General features: G+C 43.7%; 1 protein-coding gene across 4 annotated transcripts in view; it reads left to right on the forward strand.

Annotated features, from left to right (window-relative positions):
• Positions 1–22,679, forward strand: part of PDE3B (phosphodiesterase 3B) — a 165,021-nt gene that overhangs the window by 105,755 nt on the left and 36,587 nt on the right. For 3 of the 4 annotated variants that reach the window (XM_006018231.1, XM_025197420.1, XM_025197418.1), the window contains exons 5-9: positions 6,033–6,139; positions 8,505–8,715; positions 9,495–9,571; positions 15,658–15,806; positions 17,736–17,870. In XM_006018231.1, coding sequence (XP_006018293.1) covers positions 6,033–6,139; positions 8,505–8,715; positions 9,495–9,571; positions 15,658–15,806; positions 17,736–17,870 — 679 coding nt within the window. The remainder of the gene's footprint in view (positions 1–6,032; positions 6,140–8,504; positions 8,716–9,494; positions 9,572–15,657; positions 15,807–17,735; positions 17,871–22,679) is intronic. The other variant, XM_025197419.1, reaches the window with a different exon arrangement.

Here is a 22,679-nt window from a genome sequence, read left to right on the forward strand (position 1 = left end):
TATTACATTTCTGGAGGTGCAGCTGTAAGATCCTGGGATGCTGATGGCTCTGTTGTGGGGTGTAGTAATTGTGGGGGTGGTGGAGATGTGTTGGCAGGTTTTGCATTTCTTGTCCTGGCATGGTCTGGATCCTTTTGGTGTGTTCTGGGCTTGAGGAAGTTTGCTTCTGGTGATGAGGTTGGCGAGGTTCGGTGCTTGTCTGAAGGCTAGGATGGGTGGCTCTGGGAAGATCTTTTTAAGAATAGGGTCTTTTTCTAATATGGGTTGCAATTTTTTGAGGATTTTCCGTACAGGTTCAAGGGATGGGTGATAGGTCATAACCAGCGGTGTGCGATTTGTGGGTGTTTTTCTTCTGTACTGCCGAACCTCGCCAACCTCATCACCAGAAGCAAACTTCCTCAACCCCAGAACACACCAAAAGGATCCAGAGCGTGCCAGGACAAGAAATGCAAAACCTGCCCCCACATCTCCACCACCCCCACTATTACTACACCCCACAACAGAGCCATCAGCATCCCAGGATCTTACAGCTGCACCTCCAGGAATGTAGTATACCTCATCCAATGCACCAAATGCCCTGATGGAAGATATGTAGGAGAGACCAGACAACAACTGCGCACCAGAATGAATGCACACCGGAAATCCATCAAAGACAGAAACACCCAATTACCGGTGGGGGCACATTTCTCACAGGAGGGCCACTCTCTCTTCAATCTCTCAGTCCTGATCCTCAAGGGAAATTTACACAACACATCCCAGAGACGAGCCTATGAACTCCCTTTCATCAACCTGCTGGATACTAGAGATCAGGGACTAAACATAGACATTGGATTTTTGATACATTATAATCTGCCTGGCAACTGACTCCCCAGCCCAGCCCAGCCCCTGGCTTCTTTACTTTTCATTCCATCCAGGAAGAGCACACACCAACTGCTGCAGCTTCCTTAGCCTGACGAAGGGTTTTTGAACCCAAAAGCTTGCTTAATAACTATTCTCCAACCATTTGGGTTGGTCTAATAAAAGATATCAAATTCACCCAAGGAACCTTGTCTGCCTATATCCTTAGACCAACACGGCTACAACCCAAACCCCTGCATATATTTTCTAACAAATTCATAGTTTAAAATTTTGTGATGCAATCTCTCACTGTCAACAGCAGATGGCACTGTTCAACAGCATAGCCAACTACCAGATTTTAACTAATAAAGATCCATATAATATAGATGCACGAAACTTTAAAATCAGTTTTAGTTTTAAAAATATAACTGAAATGAATGATGAAATATAATTCGAGTAGAAAACTGTATACATTAGGGTTCACACTTGCTTCAAATTTAACGGATCTTTTAAAAGTTTTCAGATCGTTTCTATCAAAAATAGTCTGCTCCTCTAGAGTATGTCAATAGAGTATTTAATGCTTGCCATTAAAATTGTTTGTATTTCAAAGCTAAGATAATTTCAAAGCAGATGTTTGAAAAATTGAAAATAGAGTTTTGGAATACTATAGTATATACTGTAATTCTCTCTTTAGGTGGTTCTAATTTCCTCATATTTTAGGATTGGAAGGGACTGTCCTGTTAGCACCACTGTCACCCAGATAGTGCTAATGGATCATTAAAGCACAATGAATCCTTTTATGGAATGTGAAATACGAACACAGACAAGGCAACTCAGTGTCTTAATCTCAGAGTCTAATTTGAATGCAGACAATTCAGCACCCTAAAATCAAAGTCTAACTTTATTAGTATAAGAAGTATCATCTTAGCAGCTTGTATATTCAGAGAGAGAAAAACATTCACTACAGTAATGTCACCCAATCCCAGATGTGATTTTGCTCCAGAGAAAAGACAGCCGTTCAGTTCCTGGAAGCAAAGGTATGTCGTGGGCTGGGACGGTCCAGACAGGTGTTGAAGGCTGGATTTATGATGACACCTACTTTCTTGCTTCCCCCTTTTATGCTTTTCTTCAACTTCACTCCTTTGATGACTTTGCTTTCTGTTTGACCTCTGTGGTCAGCATACTGTCCATCTTTTATCCCATCAGTATATTAATTTGTTCAACAGACCCATCACAAGCACATGTCTTAATCTCGCCTTTTTCTGGTGTCTGTCTTTGGGCATTGTCCATTGCTCTCCCTTATCATCTTTATTAACATAACCAATCCTTTCATCCCTTTGATTCAGATGGTTCATGCCAAATTCAGTTAATCTGAGCTGGTAACAATGCTGCTGCTTTGTTATGTTGTGTTAAAAGAACTTCTCACCATTGTAAAAAGGAAAAAGATATAATGAGCACTATGAGCTCTACAAAAACAATGCTAAGGCCAGCTAATAACAAAAATAAAAAGTTAATAAGGCTATGCAAAATGTAAGCAATGATTAAATAAGGCTAATTATAAACAATACTATAATTCACCACTCTATAAGTAGATACAACTTCAGAGCATTAAACATGACAAGCTACCCTAACAGTCTGGGTCCTGCTAACACTAGCAGTCAAATAATGTAATCCTTTTCCCAAACTGATCAAGTTCTATCTTAAAATCAGTACATTTCTTTGTCAGACTAATCTCATTTAAAGGTTGTTTCAGAACATCTTTCCTCTAATGGCTAGTAACCCTTAAATTTCCAACTTAGATTTTTTTCACAGGTAATTTATTTCTACTTGTTCTTGTGCTAATATTTTTCCTTGGCTTAAATAGTTCTTTCAACTTAATAGCGTTAATTTTCCCCCAGCCTTTTATGTTTATAGGACAGTCGTATCCCTTCCCTTGCTTTCCATTCTTTTGCTAGGCTAAATAAACCAAGCCCTTTTGTTCTTTTATAAGACAGAAGTGCCCTGTTCTCTGTAGTAACTTTTCTGCACCTTTTTCAGAGATACGAATTTGTCGTATTGAACATAGGAAAACACAGTTTTACACAATATTCCACATTGTATTCCTGAAACGACAGTACTTTGGTAACTTTACTGGAGATACCTTTTCTGATCTATCTTAGCACAGGGGTGGGCAAAATATGGACCGCAGGCTGGATCTGGCTGCCCCTGCAGTGCTCCACATGGGCCAAGTGTTGACTGCTTCTGCCCATGCTACGGTCCCACCTGCATCTGCCCCATGCCTGCCAGGCAACATGGCCTCAGCCCCGGCCAGGGTGCACAGCTTCCTGGCAGGGCTGCTGCTGCAGCTGCCCCAAGTGCTGCTTGGCTACCCCCGCCTCCAGTGGTTTCTCTTCCTGCTCCTGCTGCACCACTCTGGGCAGCAGGTAGCATGAGGAAGCTGTGGGGATGTGTGCCAGGCACTACATGCCCAGCCAGGCAGGCGGAAGCTGCACCTGGGCAGCTCCTGCTCCAGTATGTTGAGCTCCAGCTCCAGCTTCTGCCTTCCACCCACTTGGCTGCCTGCAGGTGGCTGCTCATCACACCAGTCAGGTGCGGTGGGTAGAAGTTTGCCTGGAGCTGGAGCCCCATGTGCTGGGGTTCGAGCTGCCTGGCTACAGTTTCCCCCATGCCTGCCTGGGTGTGTGTTGCCTGACGTGTGCCCCAACAGCTGCTGCTGCTTCCCCATGGGTTTTTTGATTAAGAATAAGGGCTTGTATACATGAAATATAACTTGAAGAAATATTTTGCTTACTAGCTTCACTTCAACACACTTATTCTGCAGTAAGGTTGCCTACGTGTAATTCAGCTTAGTCCCTTTGGAAGTGGATTATCCTTAACCACGAAAGGCTTTTTAATTGTGGGATAAGAGTGTCCCCTGCAGTTTTACTCTAGTATAACTATTTCATTTTAAAATTTACATTCTACCTTGTTTCACAATAGTTTCCTTGTGCAGAGAAACCTTAAGGCTACTTCAGTTTTGTGTTTAGTGATGAAATTAAACCATTTGTGTTTTGTAGAAAACACTGTCTCAGTGTTTGTAGATTTCTTAGGTTTTGGTGAGGGGAAAAGGTTATAGTGATCTTAGTTTCTGTATTTTGGGTTTATTTCAAGTTAAATTTTGGTTTCCTTTGGAGCAGGAACTTGGACAAGGGAAAAATTTGCTGCTACTAATTGCCTTTCAGAAATCCAAATTTAGAGGGGGAAAAAAAAGAATAAGATGACTTATGAGCAGGGATCTGGGTTTTCAGCTTCCCACAGAAAAACAGAGAAAACCATGGATTTCCCATTTTTATTGGAGAAAACATGGATTTTCCCTTTTAGCAGGGAAACCCATGATTTCCTGCTTTTGCACAGAGCTTTTGCAGGCTAGCAGAGTTCCAGCCTGCAAGAGCTGATTGAAAAAGGGGCAGGAAACCCCCACCCCTGTCCGGAGGCGGAGGGAGAGATGGAGGGCGAGGCCTAAGCCTCTGAGTCAGCCAAGGCTAGGCTCAGGCTCACATTCACTTGTCTTCAGCCCTCACCCCTGGATGTAAGTGGGGCTTGAAATGTGTGGGGCAGGGCTAAGGAGGAAGCTGGCTGGGGACTGAGGGAGATAGGGGGAGGGGGGCATGCCGGCCTCAGGCGGCACACCTTGGTGCCTCCCTGCCCCCCCCCCACCTCAGCGTGCTCCCAGGAGCAGGGCTGGGGGGTGAGGACAGGGGTGCCCTTTTACAGGCCACACACGCGCCAGATAGCTGGCCGGGGTGGGGGTTCGCACACGGTGGCTGCCACTGCACCACCGCACCCCATGCTGCCTTCCCGCAGCCGGCTGCACCCTCCACAAGCAAGTGGCGGCATGGGGTAGTGGTGGGTGCTGTGTACGAGTCCCTGCCAGCAGGTGGGGGGAGGCTCGGAGATGGTGGCTGACACCACCCCATGCTGCCACTTGCTGTGGAGCTGTGTGGCTGGCTGCAGGAAGGCAGTGTGGGGGACAGTGGTGTGGTGGCAGTTGCTGTGTGCGAACCCCCCCTGGCTGGCTGGCCAGCATGTGTGCAGCCTGTAGAGGAGCACCCCCTGCTGCTGGGAGTGGGCACAGGGACACACTCTACCCCTGCCCTGCCCCACCCTTTCCCCCCCACACACACTTACTTGCTGGGGTGGGTGTCTGTCTGTGCCTGCATCTGTGTGTCTACGTGTGTGGGGTTGGGGGACTGTTTTGGGAAGAGTGAGGGGTATTAGCAGGGCTGAGGAGGCTGTTGCAGGGAGTGAGGGACACCAGCCAGGGGGGAAGGAGAGGGTGGATTTTGGGTTTTTTTATCAGAGAATTTGCTGTTTTTAATCAGGGAAAACCAGGATCCCTGCTTATGAGTGCCAGACGTCAAAATTGACCTAAGGTGTGAGGAGAGGTTCCAGCTAGTTCTTATTTTGCTAGAAAATGTTTTGCTATTGTTATACTAGTATATGGTCAAAAGGAAGGTTAAAACAGGGGTTAGCAACCTGTGGCCCACTAGCAAAATTCAGCCCATGGAGCTAGGGGGCTTCAGTGGTATTTGGCAGGAGGCTGCTTTGCCTGCACTGAGGCAAGGCATCAGGTAGTTTCACCAGTGTTGTTCCATGGCTGCGTGAAAGGGAGAAGCAGCTGTGGTTTTAGCCACAGCAGCTGGATCCTAACACTGGCCTACTTTGGATCCAAGCCCTGCTCATTCCAGCCAGCCACCAGAAAAATGTTGCTGACCACAGTGTTAAAAATTTTCACATTGCTGTATTGCAGATCCCAGTAAAATTAGTATGTGGCTATGTCCTGATAAGCAAAACATAACAGTAAATCTTCTAATTCACTAGTTTATTAATAGATTAATAGTCTGGGAATATTTGTCATTCTAGAGCCTTCCTTAAAAAAAAACGGAGCATATGACATTTGTGAGTTGAGCTAGAAGTTGTACAAACAAATAACGGGGAAGCTGAGATGTTTTCTAAACAATATTAGAGAAAGGTATAATACTGTGCTAGGAAAGAAAATGGTGGGTAACAGTACTGTATCAAACTTTGTACTCTAGCAGTTTTGCTAAATTAAAATGAGTTAATTATCACATGCAGTTTCCTTGACTAACTGCATATAATGAACAAAAGTGAAGAGGCTTAAGAGAGCTTGATATTTTCTTAATTTTTATTTTTAGCCAAGGATCCCATTGTAACGGGCCTTTCAGTACAAACCTACTGATAATACCAAAACAAAGGTCATCCTCAGTGACATTAGCTCATCATATAAGCCCTAGACGAACAGGTAAGGCAATAATTATTATCATATGATTTGCCAGCATGCTGTCCAGATTATAACCTAAATTAAAATGTCTCATATGCTCCACCTTTTATAGATCATTGTCCACATATTACAATAATATTTATCTTTATTATTCTGAATGTTGCTGCATCAGTGTGAATTAGCATTAGTATTGTAGCATAAGCTTCCAAATCTTTTAATATTTTAGTCTAATAGTCTTCTAAGAATACTGAAACCATTATATTGAACACTATAGTTTCAGAATAAATCTCACTGCTCCCTTAACCACGCTGTTCAATATTTTTTGTTTTCTCTCACCTTTCAAGTTTTAGCCCCATGCTTCTTATACCGTCTTAGTGTCCTGGTTTCTTTCGTCTCCTTGTCTCAGTTTGTTCATCCATCCAGTCCCAGCTCTTCCTTGTCTGATTTGTTCCCCTCTACAAACTTATTCCTCTTCCCCACTAGTTCATAGTCTGTCTCCGTGTTCAGTTATTCGTAGTAAGTTTTCTGTTTTTCTGTTTAATTCTTCATCCTAGTTCCCTGTTAAGGGACAGATCCAAGGGGGATAAATTTGTGAAATAGTGGAAATGTTTTTGAATGGAGATTTTCAAGAAAAAGACTGGGTGGGCATCTACTTGGGATGATTTAGCACCAGCAGCAAATCCTTTATCTATGCATGAGTTGCACTAGATGAGCCTGGAAGTCATTTCCAACCATACTATTCCATGGTTACAAGTACTTTTTTAATACTGGAAAATAATACTGTTTTTCCCAGCCTTGTTCTAAGAAACAGCTGAACTAGTTTGCTTGAAATTTTCCAAAACATAAAATCAATAATAATGAAAATTCTGCCTGAGGCAGATGTCTTTTATGAAAAAAGTCAGCCCAAATGGCTAAGGTTTGACATAATTTCAACCATTTGAAAGCCAGGTCTTACAATGGGAAATGTCAAGGAACTTTATATGGCAATGCTTTCAGTATCTGACTGCATAAACATTTGCTCATTGTTCAGTCTGAATTGGACCTCCAAACCATTCTTAATGTATTCGTGGAAATCTACAAGAGTACTGGCCTAACTCTAAACATCAGGAAAATGTAAGTCCTTTACCAACCTGCTCCAAATGGAGAAACAGCCCCCACCTCCATTCAAATCAACTGAGAATTGCTGGAGAGTGTGGTCACTTCGCTTATCTTGGAAGCCATCTTTCATCAAAGGCAGACATCAGTGCAGAAATACAACACTGCTTGAAATACGCGAGCGCAGCCTTTGGATGCCTGAGTAAGAGAGTCTTTTTAAATCATGACATCCTTGCTGAAACAAAGCTCTTGGTTTATCGAGCCATTATCATTCCAACTCTGCCTTATGGCTCAGAAACTTGGACCTCATACAAAAGACATCTCAAGAGCTTGGAAAAGTACCACCGATGGTGCCTTCACAAGATCCTTTGGATTAGATGGGAGGATAGATGCATAAACATCAGCGTCTTGGCTGAAGAAAATTCCAACAGCATTGAGGTCATGATCATCCAAAACCAACTTCGCTGGGCAGGTCATGTTCGCATGCCTGACTCCCGCCTTCCAAAGAGAATCTTTTTCTCAGCTGAAAGAAAGTCAGCAAAGTAGTGGAGGCCAAAAAAAGCGCTTCAAAGACACCCTGGAGTAAACATGAAGAGGTGTAACATCAACTTTAACACTTGGGAGACCTTTGCTTAGGACTGACCAAAATGGAGGAAGACTCTTTGGGAGGGACCTCAACACTTTGAAATGGCTCGTCAACGGGCAGAAGAGGAAAAGAGGAACAGGCAAAAAAAACCCATCAGAACATCTAATGGAGCAACACGGTGCCCATCTCTCCTGGAAACACCTGTCCTTACTGCGACAAGATGTGGATCTAGAATTGGGCTATGGAGCCACCTGCGGACTTGCTATTAAGATCCTTGGAAGACTATCTTACTCGTCCACGAGTAATTGCCCATCATCATCATTGCATAAATTAACATTTACATCATTTTAACAAAAAGATGCTTTAAAACATTTTTATATGTAAGAGACCCATTGATACTATATGTACTTCAAATTTGTTTCAGAAGCTTCCATACACTCTTTTAAGCACTGAATAGTGTTCACTCAACAGGTCATTTTGATGTGCAGCCTATCCTGTGGTGCCTGTTTGTAAACCCCAAAAGTCTTTCTGTCTAATATGTATTTAAAAATATGATGCATATGCAGACTTTCCCTACATTTTTCAGACAGTTCTTCTTGATCTATAGAATTTTCTTGCGCCTGTTTTGTTTTAACTGTTCAAAGCCTTTTTCTTAATATCTTCTAAGGAGCTATTCAATCAAATGGTAAATGTTTGTTTTTGCAGGTACTTCCTGTAGCCTAAGTCCTCTGGGTTCACCTGGTCATGCTTCTATCTCCAGTGGGTCACTTGTCAATCGGTCACCTGTAGAATTTCCTGATACTACTGATTTTCTTACTAAGCCAAGTGTTAATTTACATAAACCTCTGGGATATACGTTTAGTTCTCCAGATGTTCAACAGCATGTCAGGACTTCTACCAGCTATTCATGTAGCAGGTACTGTAATCTTTTAAAAGAAAAATTGTTCAGTTATAGTAAATATCAGCATTTTTATTCAGCCATTCATACTAATTTAGTCTTTTTCCAGTCATACTGACATATTGTTACCTCTTCATACTATTTATACCTGTGTATTTACATAGTAGCTTTATCCAGTAGGATTATAAAGCAGTTTATATTGATTTGAAATGGTCCGTAGTCTGTCATGGAATACAGCAGCTAATCTGTTTTTGCAATATTATTCTACAGCTTTCAAGAGGAGTAGGGAACCTCCACATTTGGGAATTCAATTCAGTAGTTTCAGACACCTTCCAAATGACCAATGCTTCTGTTAGCAGAGGGGTGGTCAGCCTGCTGCACATGTGCCACACATGGCACAGGCACCTTCTGTGTGGCATGTGACAGACAGATCAGGGAGGAGGCAAGCAGCATGGTGGCAGATAGGATAGGGAGCAGAAAATAGGGCAGTAGATCAGGCAGGAAGCACAGGACAGGGAGCAGGAAGCAGATTGAATAGGGGAAGAGGATTTCAGGGGCACTCAGGAGGGCACAGGGATTATTTTGTGGCATGCCTGCCAAAAATGTTGACCCCAATGGCACTTGGAGGGTTTTGGGGGGTTACTTATATAAGTGCTTAACAGACAATAACCTGCTTTGGTTTTGGGAGCCTACCAAGGTCATATAATGCCCAGTATCTGGAGAACAACTTTAAATATAAAGTACTCAAAAGTGGAAAAAGTACCTAGTATTGTATTATTTTTCTTTTATTCTATCAGCTGTGGACGTCAGATACTCAAGCCTATTTTAACATCAGAATCAGAATTTGGTGCAGAATATCAAGGCAAAAAATCAGGTGGGATTTCAAAATATGCAAATACTTGATACTGCCTGTTTGTGCTTTCTTAATTGCCAGTTAAATTAGCACATCTATATTGCATATTAAAATGTTTACTTTGCTTCTGAGTAATCCATAAATAAAAATAAGGTAATTTTGCTGATGTTTCTGTGGAGAACCTCCTTGAGGCCAGTTCAAGAATTATTGTTCAGTTAAGCAAGATTTACCACTACTTGGTGCTGCTAAAGAGGCACAAAGTAGCTAAAGTATGTCAGCACTTCTGATCTGATCTTTGCAATAATGGGTTATGCCTTAAAGTAGACACGATGGGCTTATTATCTGTGTTGTTCATGAATCATCTACTATAGCAGTATTAAACATTAAAGGCTTGATTCATTGCTGTGTCTACCTTCTTCTGAGGGCTGAAAAAGCATTGATGATTTCTAAGTTCTATGCCTTTAAACACAGCAGAGGATAGTGCAACCTGGTGGATACTGTAACTTCTATCTGATGATTGTAGTTCTCAAGAGACTGGGTGCATCTACATCAGAGGTGGGCAAAATGGTGGATCTGGCTGGTGTCCAGACTCCATTTCCCAGCAGCCCCTGCCCGCATGGCTGGGGCTGGTTTCCATGAAGACCCCAGCAGCAGCTGACCTGTGATAGTGGCAAGGCTGAGGTTTCTGTGGAGACAAGCCCCAGCAGCGCTGGCAGGGTGCACAGCAGTGCACAGAGCTGCTCCACAGCCAGGCTGGGATCTTGTGTCAGTGACATCATGGTCTAGAGCCAAGGCAGAGCCACAATCTACAGTCTGCATGCCCCGGGCAAAGCCGTGCAGGCAGTGGATTACAGCTCTGCCTTGCCTCCTTTCAGCAGGGGCAGTGCTAGGGGGAGGGTGGGGAGGTTTAACCACCCCAAAATTCCCCATATCCACCCCTCCCAGTGCTGCTGCCACTGCCTGCCCTGCACAGGTGACAGCAGTTGCCTGCAGCACAGCCCCCTTTCAGCCCTCCCACCAGGAAGAGGCTGGTGCTGCTATTGTCTGCCAGTGCTGCTGGGACTGGTCTCCATGGAAACCCTGGCCCCGCACTATCATTGCAGGGCTGCTGCTGGGGTCTCCATGGAAACCGGCCCCAGCAATGCGGGCAGAGGCTGATGGGAAATGGTGGCCAGATGGTGGGCTGATGGCCAGATGGTGGGCCAGATTTTGCCCACCCCTGGTTTGCATGTTCATTAACATGCCATAATTATGGTGCATTAAGTTTAGTACCTGTAATAACAGATACTAACTTAATGCTCCATAGTTGGCACTACTGTGCATTAATGCAGATGAATGCTTTTTGTGTGATTCTTAATGTGCACTGGACTAAATCTACTACACATTAGTGCATTAACATGGTTTTTGCCAGCTGTGCTAATCAGCAGTAAACTTAGTTCAGTGTGCTTTAAGCATCTCATGTAGATGTGCCCACTGTAGACCAGAATAGGGAATATCCACAACCTATTGCTTTTTAACATTGCTCTATAACCAATACATCCTTCCTAGTCACTACTCCGAGTATACCCTCCAGCTTTGGGAGCTAGGAGTAGATGAGGCAGAAGTGCTATCTGCATCATCTTTTGTACAAACCATGGACTTGGCATTATTCTCCTCACCAAGTTTTCTCTATACGTCTTGAGAGTGATTTCTATTCTTTGTATTGCAAATGTCCCAGATAAAAAATTTAAGAACAGTATGAATATAACCTGAAAATTAATTTCTGCCCAGTTCTTAAGAAAAATTTGTTTCTTCCTCCTTTTCCTTACTAACAGAATTGAAGAAGTAATATTATATGTAGGCTGTTGTAAAAAAGTTGATTATTTAACAACAGTAATAATCCAAGCAATAAAAGAATTTGAGGAGCATATTGCTAAATCAAATAAGATTTTTTGCAAATACATCAGGAGCAAAGGACCATTACATGCTCAGGGTATAAAAGGTATACAAAGGGATGATAGGGCCATAGCAGGGATGTTAAATTAATTATTTACTTAACTTTTTACTGTAGAGAATATTGAAGAGTTTCTTGCACTGAACGAGTTTTTCCTAGCAGGCATATTTGATGAGTTGGATCAATTTGAAGTGACAATAAAGGACATTTTAAAACAAATCAATAAATTAGGATCATAGGAAAGTAGGGCTGGAAGGGGTCTCACCAGATCATCTAACCCAGCCTCCTGCTCAAGGCAGGGTCATCCCTGAATAAGCCATCCCAACCAAATGGCTGTCTAACCTGGTTTTGAAAACTTCCAAAGATGGAGATACCACATTTTTTTCTAGGTAGCCTGTTCCAATGTTTGATCACCCTCATAGTCAGAAATTCCTTTTAATCTCCAACGTAAATTTCCTCTGCAACATTTTGAGGTAATTTCTCCTACTCCTGTCCCCTACGGCCACAGAGAAAAGGGCATTGCCATCCTCTCTGTACTCTCCCTTCAGAGATTTGAAGACTTATCAAATCCCACCTCAGTCTTCTCTTCTGCAGACTAACCCTAGCTCTATCAACCTTTCCTCATAAGTCTTTGCTCCCAGGCCCCTAATCATTTTTGTCAGTCTGCTGGACTCTTTCCATTCCATTACATCTTGACATCAATAAGTCACCTGAACCATATGGTATTCACCTGAAAGTTCTGAAGGAATTCAAAGGTGAAATTGAAGAATTGTTGTCAATAGTATGTAAAATACTTTTATTAGAGGTGCACTGATATATCAGTCCAAATCATATAGACACTGACAAAAGGAAAAATGACATTATCGGCATTTGGCTTCTTTTGGCTGATGTGGTTGATAATGTTGCCATTAAATTCTGCGTGCATGCATGCAGCCGTGTCATGCACATGGCCAGGAATGCAGCCCGGCATTTTGGAGAGCAGCATCCTGCCGGTAAGTCTGTGGGGGTAAAGGGGTATGGAGGAGAGCAGATTAAGGCCCCCATGCTGGGGGACGGAGTGGGGCTAGGGCAGGGGCAGGAGCTGCTCAGCTGGGGCAGGGCATGGGATGGAGCTGCAGGAGGCTTGTCCAGAGGACGTGCGGGGTGGCTCCTGTTGCTATGCACACACCTAGGGAAGGCAGGGTTAGGGAGGGCATGTGCCCCCTGGATCTGTGTGTGGGGTGAGGGCAGGCTACCTGCTACAGGCTTGGGGCTGAGGGCAGTGCCAGGCTTTTCTGGGGCTGCACTCAGGGCGGGTCTGAGCAGGCGGTGGCAGCAGCACTGGGAGAAGGAACTACAGTAAATGGTGGGGGGGGGGTATAGTGCCCTACCCCTGGAACCCCTCCCTCCGAGCGCCACAGTCCCCCAGCCCCCCCTGCTGGAAAGGGGCTGGCACGGTCCCTGGCCCTGAACCCACAGCAGGCAGCCTGCCTTCGCCCTGCACAGAGATTGGGAGGGGCACGTGCCCCCCATACCTCCCCCAGGGTGAGTGCAGTAGCAGGAACCCACTGCTCTGTGCTCCCTGGCAAACTTCCTGTCCCACCCCATGCCAGCTGGGCAGCGCCTGCCTCTACCCCAGTCCCACTCCTTTCCTCCCTCCCTCTCGGAAAAGCATGGCGCCGCCCTCAGCCCCAAGCCTGCAGCAGGCCGCCTGCCCTCACCCCACACACAGATCTGAGGGGCACATGCCCCCCATTCCTTCCCCAGGCGTGCACGTAGCAACAGGAGCCACTCCATATGTCCCCTGGATGAGCCTCCTGCAGCTCCAGCCCATGCCACGCTCCAGCTGAGTGGCTCCTGTCCCTGTCCCAGCCCCAGCCCCACTCCCTCCCTCACCATGGGGGGCCTTGAGCTGCCTCCCTATGCCCCTTCCCTCTCCCACACCCCTTCTCCCGCTCCCCTAACAGATATACTGGCAAGACACTGCTCTCCAAGCTGCTGGGTTGCATAATGGCAATTAGATCGGATTGGTATCAAATGGGCACACCCTCAATTGTTACAAATGGCCTCAGAAGATTCACAGTTTGCTAACATTATACCCATCATCAAAAAGGGCACCAGAGGTAATCCTGGGAACTACAGTCCAGCAAATAACCCTGGTAAATTGGTAGAATTTATAATAAGCAAGAAAATCAGAATTTACATGGACAAATATCATGTCCAAGAAGGGTCAGCATGTCTTTTTTGTAAACAGAAAATCCTGTCTCACCAATCTGCTGGAGTTACTTGAGGGTCCCATTGGTGAGGGACCCGTATCGAAAACTTTTTTAAAAACTCAGTGTGTCAGCTAGATTCTCCTCATTCATGTGCTTGTTATTGTCTACTCAGTCTTTACTCTTTCCTCTTTGAAATCCTTCCTGCATGCTTACTTTTATCACAGGGATCATAAGTATGTTTACTTTAGCCCTGAAGATTGTAAGAAGTCACAAAACATCTGCCAGACATCTAATAGGGATTATCTGGATAAGGAAAGCTGAGGTTGGAGATAACAAAAGAGGTGGTCAGAGGACTTTCGTTGGGTGTGAATAAATTCAGATCAGCAGGGCTGGATGAGCTTTATCTCAGTGTCCGGAAGCAACTGGCAGAGATCTCCGAGCCCTTGCAATGATCTTCATGAAGTCGTGGGATATGGGCCAGGTTCCAGAGGACTGGAAAAGGGCCAATGTAGTGTTCCTCTTTTAAAAAAAAGGCAAGAAGGAGGACTTGGGGGAACTACAGACTGCTTAGCCTTACCTCTGTTCCTGGGAAGTTATAGGAGCATATGCTAAGGAAAGTCATTTGCAAGCGTCTGGAGGAGGAAAGGCTGGTTGCAAGCTTCCAGCATGGATTTATGAAAAACAAAGTGTCAAACAAACCTGATCTCCTTTGACAAAGTAACTGCTTGAGTGGATGAAGGGAATGCTGTGGATATAGTGTATCAGGACTTCAGCAAGGCTTTTGACAAGGTCCCATGTGACCAGATCTTTTCATAAACAAATTGGAGAAATGTGGGCTAGATAAAACTACTACAAGGTGAGTAGATGACCGGCTCAGTAACTGCAAGAAAAGGGTCATTATTAACAGGTCCATGTCAGAATGGCAGGAGGATTCAAGTGGAAACCCCCGGGGTCTGTCCTTGGCCTGGTGCTATTCATTGTGTTTATTAATTATTTGGATGCTGGCATAGAGAGCTTCTTGAGCAAGTTTGTGCACAACACAGAACTGGGAAGGATTCTGAACACGGAGGATGTGAGCGCAGTTCAGAAGGATCTTGACAGATTGGAAGTTCATTGTGGACAGATGCAAGGTGCTACACCTTAGAAGGAATAATTAATGACACAAATACAAAATGAGAGACATCTGCCTGGATGGCAGCTTTATGGAAAAGGTCTTGAGAGTCTTGGTAGACCACACAGACTTAATATGAGTCTGCAGTGTGATGCAGCTGCACAAAAGGTTTTGGGCTGCATCAGTAGAAGTATTAAGTGCAAGACACAGGAGATGATAGTACCTCTACTAGGCACTGGTTAAGGTCTCATCTGGAGTGGTGTGTGCAGTTCTGGGCTCCACATTTTAAAAAGGATGTAGAAAAGTTTGAAAGGGTCCAGTGGCAGGCAACAAAGATGATCAAAGTCTTGGAAAACAAGTCCTGTGAGGAGAGACTGAAGGAGCTAGGCATGTTCAGCTTGTGGAAGAGGTGCTTAAGAACATGATAGCAGCCTTCAAATGCTTGAAAGGCTGCAATAAAGTAGGAAAGTGCCTTTTCTCTCGTTGCAGAGAGGAGCATGTGGACCAATGGCTTGAGGTTACAGCAAAGTAAGTGTAGATTGTATATCTGAAAAAGCTTGTTCACTCTTAAAATAGTGAGGGAGTGGAATAGACTATCTAGGGAAATTGTGGATTCTCTCATTGGAGGTGTTCAAGAAGAGGTTGGACAGCCACTGGTTGGGGAAGATCTAGGCACAGCTACGCCTGTTTCCTACTATTGGTATTTCTGGGCTTTGCTGGCTGCTCCTGCCCCCTGTCTAGGAGCTACATGGTTAAGAAATCCAGGTTGTGGTGGATCAAGGGTGGGAGTAAATAATATTTAATTGGCAAATGTTAATGTATTTGAGTAATTTGTTGATACTGTTTGTGCATTTTTTTTATATTTAAGGTGAAGATGGAAGCATTGATATTTCAAAAGAATCATTCCATCATACAGAGAAACAACAAAATGAAAAAAAGGAACACAGAGATTGTAGGAAAATATTAGGAGAAAGTGACTATCAGCAGATGGATCAAATGCAGAATAATCAGTCTGATGTAAGCACATAATTTCAGTGATGCATAGTAATCTATTCCTTGCAATTTTTAATATCTTGTTAGGAAGCCTTACATCCCTTTAAAGCAGTCATGCTGAACCTTTTGGTCCTGCAGACCAAATCAGTAGCGCAGGGCAGGCTGGATCAAGCCCTGCTTACTAGAATCAGGCCCTGGGGGCCTAGCACTGACCCCTCCTACCTCCACACTTGGATTGGGTCCTGGGGGCCAGACACTTTCCTTTCAACCTCCAGCACTAGGATTTGGCCCTGGGGCCTGGCACTGCCCCTGTGTGCCAAGATATGGTTCTGGGGTTTGGCACCACCCCTATCTGGCTCTGTGCATTGGGATTTGATGCCTGATCCAGTGTGCAGAGCCTCGGCTCCTTATGAGCCTGGATATTTGACAGCAGGAGAGCTCCTCTACCTAATTTCTGGACCTAGAGGGAAGCCCACGGGTTGAATGACATGGTGCCGCAGGCCAGGTGTTTGACCCCTTCTGGTTTAAATCCTTTGTAAAATAGTGTATTAGTGGGATTCAGAATTTCAAATAATAAAGGTGCATAGACGTAAACTTAGACAGTACAAATATTGCATTGGCAACCAAGAAAGACATGGACAATATGAACATGTAAACTTGGATAAGTTTACTTTTTTGACCATAATTTATGCATTTCTTTCACTCTGTAATTAGCTCCTCATTTAAAAACAAACAAAAGAAAAACCATAACTTCTTATTGTGGCAATAAAAGCTCTGCACCACATACCTGGTTCTTGATGGTGGCCTCTTAGTGTATGTCTGTTATTTCTCTGGGGCTTTTGAGTATACCATGAAGGAGCATGTCCTGTCCACTCTCTCAGGCTTCTCACATATGGGCTCAGGAATGAGGCAGTAAATTTCCCTGAAAGCATTCCTTACCAGTGCCCTCAAGAATAATCAATACAGAGAATTTGAGTTGTGTGTATGTGTATGTAGGTACATCTCCCCCAGAATGGTCTTACCATTTAATTACCATTTAATTTCTGGGTTTGGAGTGTGTGTAATAATAATAAGAATGGGTAGGTGAGGCCATTTGCTGAGGAACACTGTGGAAGTGGTGTAGACATACCCTTGTTAATCAGCGAATAGAGCTGAAAGTGTCATACAGATACCAGAGTTAGTTTTAGTTTGAGTATAGTATTGCATCTGTCCTCACGTTTTGGCAATATATAAATATATGCCATATTGAGTAGATGCTATATTGGTTAGATATTAGAGGCTGTAAAGCAAGGACTTACGGGTAGAAGAAGCCTTAGAAAGAAAGAAATGTGCTCTCTGACAGTTTGACTGGCTTTGATTATATGAATACAGAAAACTGCAAAAAATAAAAAAGGTTCAGAATAGAAGGTTGTACAGTGGCATTTAGTTGTATTTGCCATTTCCATTTACTTTTATCAATATTAGCTGTTTTAAACTATAGTTTTACAAAGTTGGAAGATGCTCTTTGTTAACTTAGATAAAATATTATCTCATTATTTCTATTTCAGCCTTGATTTAACAACAACAAAAAATAGAAGCATATAATTCTTAACAATATATTAAAAGTCGTGACAGCTGCTGGGCCATAAGTGAATAAATTGTTTTCAATATGCTAGAAAATATGTAAAGTTAAGTCCTGAGCTGTTTATTCTGGCATGAATAGACCCTTTTTTTTCAAAGGTACAATGTTCACTGCTTTTGATCCATCAAGTATAAAGTATATCATGACATCATTCCAAGACATAAAAGGTTGGGTGGACAAAATAAATGTAAAGGGAGTTTCCACAGCCCAATAGAATGCAAAACATTCAATAATAATTTATCATTTTAATTTCTATTTCTTGTTCAATATAATTGACAAATTTGGTTTTCATTTGCATTTTAGAAATTACATTCTCTCACTCTCCCATACAGATGGAGTATGATCCCTCATTAGAAGTGATGTTAATAGATCATGACTCACTAATGGAGAAGATGAACAATTGGAATTTCCAAATTTTTGATCTTGTGCAAGAAATGGGAGACAAGTCCAGAAGGATCCTCAGCCAGGTTTGTTGCTGTTTTTGATGAATGAGCCATGTTATACAAAACATTAATAATATTTATGTATTTTATATAAACTGATATGCAATTTTACCAGTTTGTATATATATATTTCCAACCTGACAGAATAACTGGTCTTCACATCAAGCCCTTTGTGTGTAATGACAGTATTCATCTTTTAACAAAATGAAACTAGAGTTTTGCATATAGTTCTGCATGCTGAGAGGATAATGGCCATTCAAGCAACAAAAATGATTTAGAGCACTGGAAAACATAATTTATGAAGAATGGCTTCAGGAAGTGGGACTATTTAGTCTGGAGAATAGAAGATTGAAGGAAGATGTGTGATAGTCTTCAAATACCTGAAGGGTGGCTATAAACAGGAAGGTCAGAGACCATTCTCTGTGGCATCAGGGGACAAGACAAAGAACAATAGGCTTAACAAGTAGCAAAGGTAGTTTAGATTGATAGTAAGAAGAACCCTGTTACTAGGAGGGTTGTTAAACACTGGAACAGATTACCTAAAGAGATTGTATCTCCTATCTCCAGAAGTTTTTAAGAGCAGGTCAGACAAACCTAAGAAGTCCAGCTATGAAAGAGGACATCTCTGTATTTTCTACCAGGAAGCATTTGATGTCTCAAATTTCTACTTGAAATATTGCCTAAAGCTCTGGAATGAGGGCTTGCAGTTGCCAGCTTGCTCCTTTATGTAAAATTGTTGCCCTCTGTGAGGCTGACTGTAGTTTATTCATGGAACATAACTTTATTAGTAGTCAGTTCAAGACTAAAACTCACTGCTATACAATCTAAGAATGTTTCAAACTTTTCCACTTTCCATTGCAAATGGAGGGTTCTAAAATATTGTAGGCAGCTGATACTCAGCTGTAGATCCTTCAGATGCAGCTGCCGCACTTGATTGACTACTTACTGTTCTGTTGAGACTGAAATAAGTGCTTGTGATTCAATGAAGGCAAGATGGATTGTAATGTTAGACTGAGAAAGCAAAAACCAAGAAGAACCCAGCAGAGGTTATCCCAGTTTCCTTATTGGGTGATAGTGCATGCCTTTTGTTAGCATATAATTTCTGTCTGTTTTGGGTCTTCAGCTCCTCCTTGTTGCCTAAGCGATAGCAATGGTATTAGGTTCCTTTTATCATCTGTGCTGGGCTTGCAGGATACAATTCTTTCGTTTAGATGCAATCTATGCCACCCATAACTTATGCTTTTTTCACAATGAGAGCAACCAACTATAAAGCAGTTTAGATAGTCTTATGTCTTAGTGTCCAGAAACCTCAGCTAGTCAAGAATGCCATGGCCCACTGTTTAAATGGCATTTTGCTTTCCAGGTAATCTGTTGCCCTACTGCTTCATGATCTGTGTTATCTTCCACTTCCATGCCAGTTAGGAGTTGGTTTTAACCTGTAAAGTCTCAAATAGATGGACTTCTGGTTACCTCACAATATTTCCTCTACCCCCCTCACACCACAGCTGTTCATTTCTGAATGCTTGTTCACATTATACATTCCACTTGTCAATGTGTATGCAGCTAGTGTACTTGATTTTAGTAATATTCTGCAGAGGCTGTGCATGTTCCTTCTGCTAAGGTCTTAAAGGAGTAGAGCTATCCCAACCCTCTTTGGTTCCTTCTGGCTGTTTGTGCTGAATTTGCTCTTGTATTGAATCAGGATCTTGGTCTTTTCTCAAGAGGGGGTAGGCAATTATTTTGACTGGAGGGCCACTTGACAACTTCTGGCGAGCTGTCAAGGGCCGCAAGAGATGTGCCCCACCCCCTGGCCACCATCTTGGGACTGAAGTCCTGTCCCCTAACCTCAGACCTTTGCCCCTGGAAATACTCTTGGGGGGGGCGTGCCATCTTGGAAGCAGAAAAAGTTCAAATCATATACTAAAAATCAAACATCTGTTATAACATTTTATTTCAAAAAATATTTCTGTCCTGATTTATGTGCGTTTGCATAGTATATATACAGGCAATTGCATAATAGCTCAAAATGAAGTCTTAGTTTTGTATATTGTGGGGGGGGGTTGTGTGGGGGTGGGGTGTGTTTGGGGGCTGTGGGGGTTGTGTGGGTGTGGGGGTAGGTATGGTGGGATGTGCATGTGGGCAACCCATCACATACAGCCTGCACCGCTGGTAGCAGCAGCAGCAGGCAGTGGGCCCTTGGGGTGCTCGGGGCCCACTGCAGGCAGAGCCGCCACCCCTTCCTCCCCAGTGGAGTCCCAGGAGCTGCACATGGCAGCATAGAGCCAGCTGGCCTGGTCCAATGGTGCATGGCTCCTAGCTGGAATGCCAGGAGTCCCACATAGTGGCATGGTCAGCCTGGCCCGATAGCGGGGATTCCCATGCCAGAGTGCCAGGAGCCCTGGAGAGTCATGTGCCATCGGGTCAGGCTGGTTCTATACTGCCACATGGGGCTCCCAGCACTCCAGCAGGGATCTGCGTGTGGAGGCACAGAGCGAGCCTGGTTCAGCCCAATGGCACATGGCTTCCCACTGGAGTGCCAGGAGCCATGGGGAGTTGCATGCCATCAAATTGGGCCATCTCTGTGCCTCCATGTGGGGCTCCCAGAACTGCAGCTGGGAGCCACATGAGGTACAGAGCCAGCCCAGCCTGATGCTGCACGGTTCCCGCTTGCAGTGCTGGGAGCCGTGCATCCTGGCTTGGAGCCAGTCTGACTCATCCTGAAGGTAGGCAGCTCTTGGCTACAGTGCTGGGAACCCCAGGTACTGGCACAGAGCCAGCTTCGCCTGGTTCGAAGGTGCGTGGCTCCCAGATGAAGTGCTGGGAGCAGTGGCATACTGATGGGGGGCAGGGGAGCAGGAGGAGGCCATGGTCCCTAGGCATCAGCCTGGGGGGTGGGCACCAGCTGGGCTGAGAGGCTGCAGTGCCTCCCACGTTTGGTGTGTGGCATTTTAAAATGAAGAATAATGAAGAATAATTAAGTGTGCCAGGGTTGCTGGTTGTAGCAGTGTTGGTTTAAGGACACAGGCAGGCAAGGTTCTTTGAGTAGATGTGATACCTTTTATTGGACCAACTAAATAGCTGGAAAAAAGTTCTGTGTGTTCTCCAAGGTAGAAAAGTACCTAAAGTATAACAAGAAGTCCGTCTGTGAAAATGCAAATGAATGGAAGTTCGGAAGATGATGGGTAGAGACAGCAGCAGTCTCCCATTGCCTGAAGAAAGGTGTTTGTGCCTGAAAGCTTGCAAATAATGTTGTTTCCAAACTATTTAGTTGGTCTAATAAAAGATATCACATCTACCCAATGAACCTTGTCAGCCTTGAGTGTGCCAGGCATTCCTCTCTCGCATCAAAAACTTGGTGATTCAGTTTGTTGTGGATGATGTATATGATGACTTTACTTCATCCCAAGAGGCAGGTCAGCACCTGATCTTCCCCCTTGTGTCAGGAGCCTATACAAAAGTTATGGACCTTTTATAACTGAAACTGTTACTCTTAGTCTGTCATCTTCCAGTGACATATGGTGCTCTTGCAGATCATCTTAGTGACAGACTGGTCTCAGAAAACTGACACAGCGAGATTCATTTGCACTACATTTTTTCACTTGGTGACCTTTTTTGCAACAAACAAAATAAAAAATGCTTCAAGTGTATAGTCCAGGAGGGTTAGAGTCTAGACTCTCTCAGAGATGCCTTCTAGCTGCCTTGACACTCAGAGCTAGTACATTCATTTCTACAATTCAAAGATATCCTAATAGTTTCCACATGACCAGGGCATGATCAGTTTTCCACCCTTCAACTGTAATCTGTTCAGCCACTCTCACCTGCCACTTGTCTTGGGAAAATGCGTTTCAGATCTCAGCCAAAATCTACCACCCTATCCCACAGTTATCTTCTCACAGTCTAGATGGTGAATAGTTGAACCACTTAGAGAGCAGTTGTACTCAGCAGGTTTATTTAATACTTACAAATAGGAGAAAGGGCTCTACCAGAGCTGTTTATGTGGGCTATTCAGATGTCTATTTAAGACTTTTTAGCCCACTTCTTTTAGCTGAAAGCAACAGAATGCTTAGTTCCTTAGGAGTGCATTGGTAGTCATTTCACCAATTCAGCTGTAAGTGCAAAAGCATTTAGCTTTCTTGCATCCCAAAATTAATATTTTTTTAAAAATTGGACCAGAGTTTTCTCTTCCTTTAGAAATCTGTTCCCTTGATGAAATTTAAACCTAGTACTTAAAATGCTTTCTGGACCTCCTTTTGCACTTATGACCACTTGCTCTTTGTTATATTTACCTGACAAGATGGCATTAGTATTTGCTATAACTTTAGCCAGGAGAGTAGGAGGACTTCAATATATGGTGGTAGGCCTACTACAAATAAAGCTTTTCCAAGGACTTGCTGAGAGCTCACCACAGTGGTTTCAGACTTCCAACTCAACCAGATATTCACTTACCATTTATTTCTCTTAAGCTTCATGCCAATAAAGCAAACAGAAACTATTTACATTGGACATATGTAAGCCGTTTCCTTTTGTATTTGCTATGGCTGTTTGTGGCATATGTTGAAAGAAAAAAAATGGTAGGCAGTGTCCTCACACCAGATTTCAAAATTGATTACCTTTCACATATTCTTCTTATAGTTTCATAGTAGCTAGGGTCAGGAGGGACCTGAACAGATCATCTACCCGGCCCCCCTGCCACAGGCAGGAATGAATGCTGGGTTCACAAGACCCCAGACAGGTGATCATCCTCTTGAATTTGCCCAAGGTAGGGGCGAGGACCACTTCCCTGGGAAGTTGGTTCCAGATTTTGGCCACCCTAACTGTAAAATATTGCCTCCT

The sequence above is a fragment of the Alligator sinensis genome, unplaced genomic scaffold (assembly GCF_000455745.1).
Source record: "Alligator sinensis unplaced genomic scaffold, ASM45574v1 scaffold502_1, whole genome shotgun sequence".
NCBI lineage: Eukaryota > Metazoa > Chordata > Crocodylia > Alligatoridae > Alligator > Alligator sinensis.